The sequence below is a fragment of the Vigna unguiculata genome, chromosome 7 (assembly GCF_037176805.1).
Source record: "Vigna unguiculata cultivar grain cowpea cultivar isolate G323 ecotype 2 chromosome 7, ASM3717680v1, whole genome shotgun sequence".
Classification (NCBI taxonomy): Eukaryota; Viridiplantae; Streptophyta; class Magnoliopsida; order Fabales; family Fabaceae; genus Vigna; species Vigna unguiculata.
Window position 1 is genome coordinate 4146117 of NC_140798.1, and position 14864 is coordinate 4160980.

At 33.3% G+C, this 14864-nt stretch overlaps 2 protein-coding genes across 7 annotated transcripts; both read left to right on the forward strand.

Moving 5' to 3' along the window:
• Nucleotides 1-1224: 1224 nt before the first annotated feature.
• LOC114190618 (uncharacterized) lies at nucleotides 1225-1983 on the forward strand. Its single transcript, XM_028079578.2, has one exon. The coding sequence runs from the start codon at nucleotides 1371-1373 to the stop codon at nucleotides 1836-1838; it is 468 nt and encodes a 155-aa protein (XP_027935379.1). The 5' UTR covers nucleotides 1225-1370; the 3' UTR covers nucleotides 1839-1983.
• A 4140-nt stretch (nucleotides 1984-6123) lies between these two features.
• LOC114191586 (glycerol-3-phosphate dehydrogenase SDP6, mitochondrial-like) lies at nucleotides 6124-14587 on the forward strand. Of its 6 annotated transcripts, none has more exons than XR_003605983.2 (8): nucleotides 6126-6579; nucleotides 8538-9011; nucleotides 10436-10767; nucleotides 11112-11272; nucleotides 11497-11755; nucleotides 13179-13477; nucleotides 13931-14145; nucleotides 14357-14587. XR_003605983.2 is itself a non-coding variant. In XM_028080845.2 (7 exons), coding segments are annotated over exons 1-7 (1881 nt in total). In that variant the 5' UTR covers nucleotides 6124-6224; the 3' UTR covers nucleotides 14358-14587. The 6 variants fall into 6 exon arrangements, 3 of the variants coding, with proteins under 3 accessions (XP_027936646.1, XP_027936647.1, XP_085532293.1); XR_014996753.1 differs by having other exon boundaries at nucleotides 13931-14141; XR_003605984.2 differs by having other exon boundaries at nucleotides 13931-14017.
• Nucleotides 14588-14864: the final 277 nt, after the last annotated feature.

Here is a 14864-nt window from a genome sequence, read left to right on the forward strand (position 1 = left end):
TAATTTATATATACCAGTAATTATTTTTATCTTTTAAAAACATAATGATGTGTAATTTGCTCATCATTTTTATTAGACCGAAAAGCATATTTGTACGTAGGAGTCCACTCTCTGCAACTCGCACTCTCCCCAAACCATTTATGTACATATCATCATCACCGAGGAACAAAAGATTTTATATATTAGTTTCAAAAATTTGAACAAAAATTTTGAAATTTGATGTTCTACCACTCAATTAAATCAATAATTTCAAGGGAAAAAATTCAATAATAATTTGTTCTAAGAAACCTTGGTTGCTTCCACTCACTTGTGTTGACTTCGTTACCCCACGCGTAAGATGTGTACATATACTTAAAACAAAGTAATCCCTAGTTTTTTTAACCCATTGAGCCTATGATATAAGTTGGTTCAGAAGCCATAATTCACATTCAATACTTTAAGCTTGTATAAATAAGTGTATAAAAAATGCTTTTAATATTGTAAAATGAATAAATTTTAATTTTGATTCATGTAATTTTCTTTTTCATTTCTATGTTTTTATTGTTGATATGACATAATTTTAATTAATTATTTATATAATGAATTCAAGGTCAAACAATCATCGTATTTAATTTCAACCCTTATTTGTAATATGATGGCAATGTAATATTTCTAATATACTTTAAAAATTTTAAAATATTTATCATGTTAAAATAAATGTTAGATATTAAAAAAAATATTTTAAATTTAAAAAAATTGAATTTTAAAAATTTTTCTATAGAACCTAAAATCAAATTTGACTCAACGACGAATCTTGACAAATATTTTGGAGTGTTAAAATTGTATTTAAAAGCGTATAAAATTTGAGAAAACCAAATATGGTAGAATTAAAAAAAATATATATATATATATATATATATTTATATTAATTTTTATGTATGTAAAAGAAATTTAGCTAGACATGAAGCTCCACCACTTATTTGACTCATTTCATAAGAACTAATAATAATCAAATTGTAGAAAGATAAAATATATATTAGTTTAACTCTGGCAAAAATTATTTTTTTAATAAAAACATTAACAATGAAATTTTTATTTAGTGAAAGTTACACAAAACTGAATAATCAGATTTTGTGATCCAACTTATTATAAGATTATAACAAACACCACTAATTTTGTAGTATAAACTACTAATTATGTGGATGGAAAATTAACATAGGAACAATTTCAAAACGACGCATACCTCAGTCGCACAATCCCATGCACACCACAGAACGAAGTAGATTATAGCATATCTGATTTCAATTCTCATTTACTCCACCATTTTCTTCCTTCTTCGCCTTTCCATTTTTTCCCAAAATCCCAATATTTGATGTAACTGCAACACAGTGATGAAGAATGCTTTGATAGGGTTGAAACCCTCACTCTCAATTCCTCTTTCTCACTCTTTTCAGTTCTCTTCTTCCCTTTCTCTCACACCCCTCCCTTTTTCTCTCTCCACGAAACCACACACACTTCTCGCATTCGCTAACAGCAACAAAGATTTGAGGGAACAGGAAAACTCACAGCAGCCACAGCCACAGCCACCCAATGGTTCCAAGGAACAGCAAAAGCCGCAGCAAGAGAATAGCAATGATGGGAGTAATCAAAGATTGCCCCTTTTGGGTTTCAATTGGAGGAACCTGTTGGACCCTGACCCCGACAACGTCCTTGCACTTGGCCTAACGGGAATTCTCACATGGGCAAGTGTGCAAGTTCTCTGGCAGCTCTTGTTCATCTCTTTCGCCATTCTTGTTGCTGCCCTCAAGTACTCTTTCATCGCTGCTCTTCTTGTGTTCATTCTCATTGCCCTTCTTTGATAATTTTAGTTTCTTTTCTGCTTTCTGTGATCCTATTTGATATTATGGAAGGTATGACTTTTGAAAAGTAGTTGGGTCTGTGATTGAATGATAATGTAAAAAGCAATTAGTGAAAGTAAACAAGCTTATCTTCTTGTTTTCATCATCACTGCCCTTCATTGAATTGCTTTTAGTTCTTCTTCATCGCGATGTGACGAACCAAAGTTTGAATCTTGGTTCATGCCCATATTTCGTGTCTGGAAAATGGGATTGTGTGTGTATTTTGGTTTTATTTACCGGTTGTGGTGTTTGATAGGATGGTGTTTTTGTATAGTATGATGGAAAATTTGTCTATGGTAAGTATCCAAGCATTTGAGGAACACAGTTACCATGAAAGTGAAGCACTTCTCTCTTCTTTCACCCCTACCATGGTTGAATATGCTACTTCGATTCTTCTCCTCCTCCATGACACCTATCATCAACCACCTCAATCATTTCTAACTGTTCCACCTGTTGATTCTCAAACATCATCTCGTGCTCCAAATGTCCTTTTACCAATTTCACTTGCATCAAAACTTCCCATTTTCATACGAAAAGATATTTGGTCGGTCCTCTTTCAACCTTAAACCTTTATATGCTTGTTATCTTCATTATAATCATTTATGCCTTCTTGTTTCCCCTTCACGTTTTATTTGGATTCTCTATCTATTCCTAAGCCTACACTTGGCAACAAATCGTGCAAGACATGGTGGCTTCTTTACAAGCCAATGACACACATGAACTTGTTCCCTTGTCTCATGGTAAAACTATTGTTGGTTGCCGCATGGTTTATACAGTGTTAAGATTGATCGGTTTTTAGAGCTTGCTTGGTGGTTAAGGGCTATGTTAAAATATTTGGCCTCATTATGGGGACACCTTTTCCCTTGTGGCCAAAATTACTTATGTTCATTTGTTTCTTGATATGACTATTGTTTGTGATTTTCTTCTTTACTACTAGAGATAAAAAAATGTCTTCTTGCATAGTTAGTTGCAAAAGAAGGTTTTACTAGTTCTGGTGACACATGCCTTGTCTACATCTTTTTGTTTCTCTTTCTATGAGCTGAAGTAGTTTCCCTGTGCTTTGTTTGGCTGTTTTAGCTCAGCCTGCTTTGATATTAATCATTTTATCTTCTCCCTCCATTCTCCATCTGGCCTATGCATTCATCTTGTTGATTATGTTAATGACATTGTCATTGCTGGAGATGACTCTGACGGTATCCACCACTAGCTCAAATCCCACTTTCACAATTAATTTTGATCTAAAGACTTAGGGCCTCTAAAATATTTCTTAAGCATTAAGGTCACTCAATCCTCCTCTGCCATTGCTATTTCTAAGTAGTCTTTGAATATCTGTAATCCTATATTCTTAAGTGAGAATTCATTTGTCCTTTTCCTGAAATCTCTTACTCTTCTCTCTCTAAGCCTTTTCCCTGTTTCTATTAAACCATTTTACCATATTTAATTTTTAAAATGTGATTCTCAATTTCAATTCTGCTAGGGGAAAGCTATTATAATAAACCAATCCATTTTAACATCAAAATGGACATGAAATTTGTAGGACTAGACGTATGCATGCATGTGATCCAACATTAGGATTGGATAGGGTCTTGAGGCTATACTAAAAATGGTCATCACAGTCTTACAAGTTGGCCAGATTTCTAATTAAACGTGAGACTTCTGACACGCATCCTCCTTGTGCCCAAGGATGGTAGGCACTTGAATGAGAAATTTGCAGGAGTAACCATCTAAGGGTGATCCAATATTAATCTTATATTAGAAAGAGACTGAGCTAAACTTAATTTCAAAAGTTAGCTTGTGAGGATGATTGCCCTTGTCTCAGATTATTTTGTACCATATCCAAGCCCATGTGAGATATTCTAATATATACCAACTAATAGGAGAGATTTTTAATAAAAATTATTTCAAGTAATTAGGAAAGTGACTACTTTTGTAGAATAGAGCTAAATCAAAGGCAATGAATTTTGGACCTGTCCAAATTGGACATGCTATGTGTGTGTTTGAGGATAGATCCAGTATTCTGAAAATTAGCCAAATCAAAAGCACTGTAGTAAACCTGTGAAGGATTTAAGTGTCTTCATGGTTGTTGGAGAGTCAATAGTTCCCACAAGATTACACCAAAATAAATAGATCTCATTGTACGTGTTTGGTTCTGTCGAGTAGAATTGATTTTTTAACGTAGAATCGATCGTGTTTGATTTTGTCACGTAGAATTGATTTTTTAACGTAAAATCGATCGATTTTTTTAACGTGTGTTTAGTTTTTAAAATCAATTAAAGAATACAATCACGTCATAAGATGTAACTAATTTACAGAATTAATTCAGCTTAAATAAGTTTTCCTACACATAAACAATCACATTTTTAGTTTGACAGTTCACCTGTCATGTCCTGAAAAGAAAAAGGGAAAGTATAATGTTATATCATCAAAGAGTTATTGTACTTGAGAAAAATTTAACAAAATCTGACACATGAATGCTTCAGTTAATAAAAAAGAAATGCCTTTGGTTTTAGATGAAAGAAATTCGTTTGCCTTTGTACCTGAAGTAAATATTTTAAACAAGATGATCTCATCAACGCCCAATTATCTGCATGTTCATATATACATACATAAATAAAGAAGTATGTTAATAAATATGATGAAAGGGGAGAAAAAAAAGGTGGAAATATAGATGCTCAAAAATTTGAAATTGATATTGGTTTGATGTGATAATCCAAAAGAAAAGACAAGAAATATTAAAAGATTTTGAGACTGCAAAAGATTTGTTAATTAACAGAATTGTGTTTTGAGTGTTTGTGAAAGTCTGATTGCTTTATCCAATAACTAAGATCTATTGTCAAGAGTTTTGAAAAAGTTTTTAGAATATCTATTAAAACATTTTCAACCCCTCTTCTTGCGTTTGCCTTGTTTTACAGTAATATACTAAATTAAAAATTGTACTTTATTACGCTATTTTGTGAAATCTTGGAAAGTTAATGTTCTTCATGGCAATTGATTACATAACAATTCAATTGATTGCACCTATTGTTATATTTTTTTTAGAAATCCCTTGGAACAAAGCAATTCTTTACAAAACTTATAACGATTTTTCTATACAAAGTCCACATCTTTGTTTTTTTTTTTAAACTAAAATATGAAAGTGGTAAAAAAGCATTGGAGAGAAAGTCAGGAAATATTAACTCAATTGTAACAACCTTTGAATTTATGGAATTTTGAATCAAAAATGAATCTTTGATTACCAACCTTTAAGAAAGGAAGGATTTGTAAGTCATTGTTTCTCATTAAGTTGTATCTTTCATTTTCTTTATTAGATTAGTAACCCAAAATTTGCGAAACATCATGGTTTCCCAATCTTTAAGGGTAGAGTAGAAAAAGTTTACTTTACTTTTATTTTGGATAAGGTTCAAGGAAGGATAGTGGATAAGAAAACAAGAACTTGAATAAAGCAAATTATGAAAGCCTGAGTATGTAACATTCCATGAGCAACCATACGATCTACGATTAAGGAAGGAATAAAAGAAGAAAATTAGATTTTATAACGATAGTAAGCTTGTTTTATAACATTGTGATGCTTTCTATAAGCTATTTGTTTAGTTTCTGTACATATATAGATATTATTGTTGAAAAAAAGTTTATGTTGCATTAGAAATTTTTTTGGATATACATTTTTTTTCATTTTATTAGAAACATTAAATAACTCGTAAGCATATTCATAATATAATAATTAATTCCATCTCTTTATGTATATTTACCAAAGTTAGACTATCATTTTTAATATTTCACACAATTTTGAATGAAAAAAAAAAGTAAGTGAACTTAACATATTTCTCTTGCTTTATTTTTAAATAAGTGAAAGTAAATAAAGAATCCAAATTCTCTACTGTTTTTTTTTTATATATTATCATCAGTTGAATATTAAAATTATATTATGTTAATATTTTAAATATTTTTTTAATATAATTTAAAAAGTTAAATTAATATAATAAGTATATTATAAAAATACAATAAAAAAATAGTAAAAAAAAATTCAACAGAAAATCTAAATTCGTAAATAAGAGTTCACCATTCCATTTCCATAGTCACTCTTCTCTTCTCCATGAAGAAGATAGCAAAAGAAATCAACCAGCTTAAAAAAAGTAAAAAACTAAAATTATAAATTTAACATAAATTAATCTATCTGCCGCCACTTAGAAGTTCATTTTTCAACTAGATTCACGTTCACCAAAAATTATGAACGATTCTTTTTAAGTAGTAAACGTAACATTAAGACAGCGCCACTCTCCTCGTGACCGCGAGTGAAGCACGCTTCTATCTCTCTTCCTTCTCACTTTTCTTCTTTCATTCCTTTCCATGACTCGCCTCAGGCGACTCGGCACCGCCGTCGGAGCCGCTGTTGCCACCGCATACGGTGGCTCCATCCTCCTCTCGCCTCCTGTATCCGTTAGCGACGGGGGATCGCACCTAGCCGCTGTTCGGGAGAAGATCCACGATCCATTTGCTGCTGTGCCGTCGAGAGAGGTCCAGCGGTCGGCGCTGATCGGCGCGGGTGCCACAAGTCCTCTGGACGTTCTCGTTATCGGCGGCGGAGCCACCGGCTCCGGCGTGGCTCTCGATGCCGTCACTAGAGGACTCCGCGTCGGCCTCGTTGAGAGAGAGGATTTCTCTTCCGGAACTTCCTCTCGCTCCACCAAGCTCATTCATGGAGGTACAAGTGTGCGTGCTCGGTTACCTGTTCTTTTTATCTTATTAATAAATGATTAGAGATACTTTATCTATTGAATATCCGATAATCGTAAGATAGTGCTCTGTTTACGCTTTTCAATAAAATAATCCGGGTAAAAGTCGAGAAAGTGTACAGTACTTTTGCATTAGTATCCGAAAATGTAATTTGTTAGTAACTTTAGTTCAAAATTCATTATGTCTGTTCAACTACCAAAATAATAGAAAGTGATTAAATTTAATGACATTTATTCTGAAAGGAGTGATGTGATCAGGTTTTATATTTTCAGGAACTGTTTATCCGAACAGCTTTCAATTTTTTCTTTAGTTTCCTTAGCAAGACTCCTAGATCTTCCTAATAGAAAAGAGCAAATAGTCTTTGAGCTACAAGTGTTGTTATACTTTAACCATTGAAGAATTCTTATACTTTAATTAAATCACAAACTGCTGCTAAAAAGATCTAACTTAAAATAATGATGATTTCTTAAATATTTTTCTAATACCGAAAGTAGAATTGAACAAAGGGGGCTTTAGAGAAGACTGTTTCATTAAATGATGACGATGGATTTTTTTTTCTGCTAAAGTATGTCTATTATTGAAAAGAACACATTGAGTATATTATTTAATTGATTGTAAGGATCAGCAGAAGTTCTGTTATATTTTGGTCAAAAGGGAATCAGTGGAAGAATGGAAAATTCAAGAATCTGAAAGGGAGATTCAAGAACAAGGATATGAGAAGGAAGGTGTGGTCCGAAGTGGCTAATGACTTTGGGGGATATGTTTCGTTGCGTGAACAGGTTGGAATGATACTTCCAGGTAAGTAAAGTTGTGGGAGAGGAAAGGGTACAGGTTCCAAGTGGTGTTGGTGGCTCTAAAAGGCAGATATTTTAGTTGGTTCCAATGGTGGGAGGTTGGTTTGTTCTATCTATCTCTGAAATGGTTCAAAGCTGCTGTAATCTGAAGGTTTCGACCATTTATTATAAGGGATGAAATGAAACAAAATATCCAAATATCAATTGTAGAAGAACTTTAGGAGAAATTTGAGTTGTGTCATATGACAGTCCATTGAGGTGTACTGGTGTGAATATCTCAGGTATTTTTTTGAATTGGGTTGGCAGAAGAAGTTAGGGCAGTACTTAATAAAATCTTTACAGGAGAGGATAAACCATGCAGAAATTGATAAGAAAAAGTGGATATTAAACAAAGAAAGGGGATATTTGGACAGTTGGAATATTTAGTTGGTTAGATGATTAGTTAGAGAGGGGAAGAAGACAGGGTTTAAATGACTGGAAGGGTATAAGGGTGAATTTTAGATTTGGAGTACATGTTGGAAGGGAAAGCCTTGGTTTCTCAAATAATTGAGTGGAAGGGTAAAAGAGGAGGGATAAAAAAAATGACTGATGTATCAAATTTTTTTATTTGTATTTGTATCTCTGTTCTTATTTGTATCTTGGCACTTTCATCATTCTCATTATTTACTTAGATATTTATTAAACCTTGGAAATATACCATGCTTATAAATGTAAAAAACCTTGTGATAATCTGGTAGGCCAATCAATTTGTTTTTGTAATTAATATTGATGTGTTTATAAAGGGTATGCCATAAAATTACTGTTTTTAAATTGTTTTTCATACTCTTTCAAAGGACATGAAGCAACATTAAAGGTAAAAATCTACAACCTTCTAATACTTTTGGGATTTGAAATTTGCAGGAAGAAATCATAAGGAAGCCTGTTTTCATTTGAGCCTTGTGAAATTTGCTTTGGTCTAGGTTGTCAAATAAGATTAATAAAACCAATCTGCATCTTAACACTGTAGATTGTTGATTTTGACTGGCAGAAATTTTCAGTCCTACTGGGAAATACTAGTCATTTTATGTGTCCTTATGTTATAAGTCGAAAGTACTTGTTGCTCTAACATTTCCATGTTTGTGTAAACTCTTAGGTGTTCGTTACCTAGAGAAAGCTGTCTTTAAACTTGACTATGGCCAGCTAAAGCTAGTATTCCATGCACTTGAGGAGCGTAAACAGGTTATTGACAATGCACCACACCTATGCCAAGCTTTGCCTTGCATGACACCATGTTTTGACTGGTTTGAAGTACTGTACTACTGGATTGGCTTGAAAATGTACGATTTGGTCGCAGGAGCACGACTCTTACACTTATCAAGATACTATTCGGCTAAGGAGTCTGTTGAACTCTTTCCCACTCTGGCAAAGGAGGGAAATGGTAGAAGTCTGAGGGGCACAGTTGTTTATTATGATGGACAGATGAATGATGCACGTCTTAATGTTGGACTGGCTTGCACTGCAGCATTAGCTGGTGCTGCAGTGCTGAATCATGCAGAAGTTGTATCTTTGCTGAAGGATGATGCTGGTGAACGGATAATTGGTGCACGAATTAGGGATAATTTAACTGGTAATACTTTCTTTTATTAATTTATGTTACTGTAGACATTCATGGTTTACATTTTTTCTAGTTTGGACTATGGGGTAAGTTGGCAGAGTGTATCATAGGATATTATATCTGATTAAACAAGGGATCTGAGATATTGTGAGGAACACACACACACACACACAATATGAAGAACCATTTGGTGGAAGTCAATCATTTATTCTTCAACTGTTAATTTGTGTCTTTTAGGGGTTGCCTTTAATTTGCAAAAAGAAAAAACGATGAACGAGATACCACAGTAGCACTTTTCCCATGTTTGACTTTTAAATTGATCATTGGACAATAAAAAATGAAATGAAGCACAACATAAGATCTAAATTTTTTATTGCGTACCAAAACTTGAGACAAATTTTTTGTTGAGTACAATTTTATGAAAAAGTCAACGTTATTTTTCCCTCAAAGCTGTAAACCGGCACTTTCACTCCCACACCAAAACACTGTAGGTTATTTGATTCTACGAACAGAATAAGTATTAAAGCATTTTAAAACTTCCAACCAGCTCAGTATATATCACATGAATGTTATACTACATACATAGTTCCATTGACATATCATATTTTCATTGTTCAAAAACTCATTATGTGTGTATAAGGGATTTTTTGTTGTGTACCTATGTGCACACCATGAAGAATTAAAAATAGAACGAGTTCTATTGGAAAAAATATTTTATTATATAAAAAAACACGTAAGTAATCCGGTACTTAATTTAAGTAATTTAGCACATTTAAGTATTCACAAACTATGTGTTCATGGGCAGACAGCTGATAACCTGTGTAAAAAAGTTAGAATTATGTAATTAATTAGAATGTAACAATAATTGAATGAGAAACTAGAATGATTAATAAGAGTACCAAAAGGATGGCTTTATGCTTTGTAATAGTGTAAAATAAATGTCATACAATACAAATGGTATTTAAGTACATAGGGCATCTCTAATGGAGCAACTCATGAAAGTTGCTGAACTGTATTGTTTAGATTTTTTATGCAGGGTCATGTCTTGACATATTTTTTTCTTTTTTAATTTTATGTCACTTAAGCAATTGTACTTTCCAATGGTGCAACCGTCTTGATAGGTCACTAAATATGTTCTATTATTCATCCTTCTTCTGCGAAAGGGCCCCAATTGGTAACCTTTGCTTATTTGTTAGAGTTGGTTAAAAAATTTGCATTTGAGATGTTCTTATGCACATGAAACAACAAAGTACAAAATTGGTTATGTTGCATCAATCACCTGATAATAGACATAACAGCAACTTGAGTACCTCTACTGTGCTGTTTTGCTCGTACTCTCCCTTCATGTCCATTATAACGCACCTCAAGCTTAAAGAATAATGTCTTTGAAAAGTTCAATAGTTAATTACTTCTATTCCTTATTTTGCATGCTGTAGGCAAAGAGTTTGATACATATGCAAAAGTAATTGTGAATGCTGCTGGGCCTTTTTGTGATTCTGTAAGGAAAATGGCTGACAAAAGCGCACGTGACTTGATTAGTCCAAGCAGTGGTGTACATATAATACTCCCTGATTATTATTCCCCCGAGGGAATGGGCTTGATTGTTCCGAAAACTAAGGATGGACGTGTTGTTTTCATGCTACCATGGTTGGGAAGGACAGTTGCTGGAACTACAGATTCTAATACTAGCATTACCTTTCTTCCTGAACCACATGAAGACGAAATACAATTTATATTGGATGCCATCTCTGATTACCTTAATGTTAAAGTATGTCATTCCTGCCAATACAGGCAATTTTTAAGCTCATTAACTTTCCTTTTCTTTCTAATGTTCTTTGCAGAAATAAAAGGATTCCATGCTAATTGCATGTTTGGAAATGTTTTGGATAATCCTAGGCAGAAGAAAAAAATAGTAAATTGCATCTTATATCTGTTAGCTCCATTGCTATAGAATTAAACCTTTCCATCTTATATCTTGTTTTAAATTAACTGGGTCTGTCAATCTCTGTTTAAATCGAAGGACAATGATCCAATTGAGTTATCACACAATCTAGATGTCCTTTTCCTTCATCTCTTTCTCTTCAAACTTCAAGTAATGCTTTTAAAATTTAGGTCCGCCGCACTGATGTTCTTTCTGCCTGGAGTGGCATTCGTCCATTAGCCATGGACCCATCAGCTAAAAATACCGAGAGTATCTCTAGGGATCATGTTGTCTTTGAGGATCACCCTGGTTTGGTCACCATTACTGGTGGCAAGTGGACTACCTATAGAAGGTAATTCTTTAATGGTTCAAAACATGATGTAATTTGTTCAGATACTGGTTCCGCAGTTAGGTATTGTATTAATCATGTTAACTGTTCAGTTAGTCCATTTAACAAGTGTTTAATTTCTTTCCAACTTCTGCACCAGTTGTTGTTGCCTTTCCTTCTTGATGTTCCCTTCCGACGTGCAATATTTCTTTTGTACATGATATTATTCTGATTCCAATGTGTTTCAGCATGGCAGAAGATGCTGTCAATGCAGCTATAAAGTCTGGGAAGTTGACCGCCACCAATGGATGTGTCACCAACAATCTCAGGATTGTTGGTGGTGAAGGGTGGGATCCTGCATCTTTTACCATTCTTTCTCAACAGTATGTACGCATGAAAGTAACATACAAGGGTAAAGTTGTTCCTGGTGTGATGGACACTGCTGCAGCAAAGCACTTGTCTCATGCATATGGAACATTGGCTGAACGTGTTGCTGCCATTGCTCAGGTTAGCTTGTATATATTTCATATTGTATATAGTAGTAGTATTAGCACATGAACTTTTGAAAATGTCTTTGATTGATTTTATTGAAAATTTTGTTTTTGATACAGCCTAGTGGCATCATTTGATCCATGTGACTGGCTCACCTAATGGCATATGACTTCATTGTTTGTTGTAAGCCATGAGCTTGAATGGATATCAAATATTGGTGAATCTTGTTGAAGATCTAAAAATTATTCATTGGCTCGCTAACTATTTAGATTAAGATTTTAGGATAGTTGGTTCTTAACAATATCAAAGTCTCTATAATTAAGTGGTCAAGAGTAGGATCTTTGGTGTTTCCATTTTTTATAATTCAATTCAACTTTGGAATACGGAAAAGTAGATTTGATCATTGTCCATGCTTTGAGCTCAAAGGAATCTTGCATGCAAGGTTGTTTAACTTTAGGTTTATTATGTGAGCTTAAGAGTTCACAGGGAAGAGATTAGAGAAATGAGGAAACCCATATGTTGCCGCCACAAATTCCATCCCTAAATACCATATTTGGATTATGCATCAACTTATCAACTTAACTTAAACTGTTAGATAATCCTCATCAGGTGACATTACTGTTACCATCTCTATTACAGAACCGTACATGAGAACCAAGAGTTTACATGCTTGACTGGTAAATTCATAACAGTTTACCTATTTGTCCATGCTTTGATCACAATGACAGATTTCCATTAGTTAGTTAGTCGGGGGTTGGGTTTGGGATGATTACAGAAATAAGTCATATGTTGCCAATAATAAGAAAAGGGGTTCAGAGGAGAGTTGTATTTTGTGATTTGAAAGGAAATTTGAATTGTGGGGGAGAATTCAAACTTCTTAACTCGCAGGAATCATTGTACAGTTTTTTGTTAATAATTAGTTATTTTTTTTATAATTCTGATCCAGTTTTTATAGTACGGAACGGTCTTGCAGGAAGAGTTGTTAAATGGGAGAGTTTACATACATTTGTTGATGGTCAATAGATTTAACTTGTAAATTATACTTTATGCAAAAATACTACTAAGAAAGTCTTATGAGGGTATCCAAACAAAATATAGTACTCTAAAATTATAAATATCCGTCATTACAACTTGATAATAAAGCAAACAATTGTAAGAAAGTATGATATGCGGAAGAACTCTAGATATGCTGGAAGACTGAAATTATGTCAAACTGTTGAACTTATTTTGACCTTACTGGTTCTGAAAGGTAATATAATCCATTACATGATAATTCGTTTCAAACCCTCACCTTATGCTTCTATTCTAGTTTGACAGATCAAAATCCAATAGAATGTGCTACCCATTGATGTAAAGTGTGCTTATGCAGTTTGTACAAGTTTTGGTCAGTTTCATGGTTTCGTAAATACCAAGGTTTAAATATATATTTCTTATGCAGAACGAAAATTTGGGGAAGCGACTTGCCCATGGTTACCCTTTTTTGGAGGCTGAGGTGGCCTACTGTGCTCGTCATGAGTATTGTGAATCTGCAATTGACTTCATTTCGAGGAGGTCTCGACTAGCTTTCCTTGACACTGATGCTGCAGGGCGGGCATTACCTCGTGTCATTCAAATATTGGGAGCTGAGCACAAATGGGACAAGACAAGGCAAAAACAAGAGTTGCAGAAGGCTAAAGAATTCTTGGAGACTTTTAAATCCTCCAAAAATGCTCAATTCCATGATGGGAAGCATAATTAGTAAGTACTGCTTCATCTACTCTTGACTTACATAGAATCTTGGCTTCATTCACATTTTAATTCCCATAATATACACCTCTTACGGTTCTGGTCCCTAGGAAAATTTATGGTGGGTTTTGATTCTTGTTAATTTTTTTTCCAGCTGTTACTGTTTTAGTCCCTATAAATTTATAAATTTGATATAGGTCCCTCTTATCTTGAAAGGTTTTTGTTTTAATCCTTCTTATTTAGAAAACTTAATATCTGTTTACTAATCTGTCACCCTGGTTATCAATGAAAACGAGTTGGACTAAAATCGAAAAATAAAAAAATATGGAATTTTTTCTATCTAAAGTTGAATGAGGTGTATATTATTGGGAATAAAAAGTTAATTAAGCTTAGAAATTTAGTGTATTAATTTTAGAAGTTCAGTTCAAAGCGATGAATAATTTATAACCATATACACATTTTTAGGCTTTGAACTTGGAATGAGAAGGGAGGAAGTTCCAAAAACATGGTATTATTGCCTAGAGATTGGGTCAGTAAAAGATTGCAGCTACTGTAAGTAGCTTGATACATCTCAGAAGTCAATTATTTCGTGATTTTGTCAAAGCTGTCTGGCAGAATGCATTCAAATTTGATGAGTTGTCTGAGCTTGAACTAGCGTTTTTCTCTTGCAAGAAATGCCAGTAACACATTCTCTGACACTCTTTTCTTTTAATGATTTATCTTCTATTGGTTGAAATTTTTAAAAATAATAAAAGTTGTGCCATTGTCTCATTTAATAATTTCATATTATTTTGAATAAATTTCAACCAGAGGAATGTATAAATTGTGTTAAGAGTATGTTGCTAACATATATCTCTTCTGAAATGGTTGTGTTATGTCATGTGTTTTTAGGAGTTGTGACTGTTGGTGTGGAGGAACATAATCAAAGTGTCTGGTCAAAAGGTAAACAAATAGAATGTTGCAAACCACTTCCTGTTAAGAGAATCTTTGTTTCAAACAACTCATTCGGAAAAATATTGTCCTGGTCATTATTATGTATTTGTTTAAACTTTTCTTTGTTGTAAATATTTGAGAGATATTCTGAAAGTAAGATGAAATATAAATATGTTTAACTTCAAATTATATTAGGACCATTGCTGCAGAATTGTATTAAAAAAGATACAAATCTTAGTTAATAGAATAAACCTGACATTCTAAGACTTGTTCATATTGCATACACTGATCTTAAATGTTTTTCATATTCTAAGGTTTAACTTCCTTTTTTTCTATTTGTACACCAATCTTATTTGTTTGGAAAAACACTGACATGTTTATGAATTACATAAATTTTCTTAATTGATTGAAAAACATACACAAAGGAGTAGACATTTTAAAAATACGAGAATTGTGTTTCGTCTGA

Bases quoted from the DNA above. Each gene is read 5' to 3' on its own strand.
- LOC114190618 (XM_028079578.2), top strand. From the start codon at position 1,371: ATGAAGAATGCTTTGATAGGGTTGAAACCCTCACTCTCAATTCCTCTT.
- LOC114191586 (XM_028080845.2), top strand. From the start codon at position 6,225: ATGACTCGCCTCAGGCGACTCGGCACCGCCGTCGGAGCCGCTGTTGCC. The intron at 9,012-10,435 runs GTAATACTTTCT...TGCATGCTGTAG, and splicing joins AATTAGGGATAATTTAACTG to GCAAAGAGTTTGATACATAT. The intron at 11,756-13,178 runs GTTAGCTTGTAT...TTTCTTATGCAG, and splicing joins GTGTTGCTGCCATTGCTCAG to AACGAAAATTTGGGGAAGCG.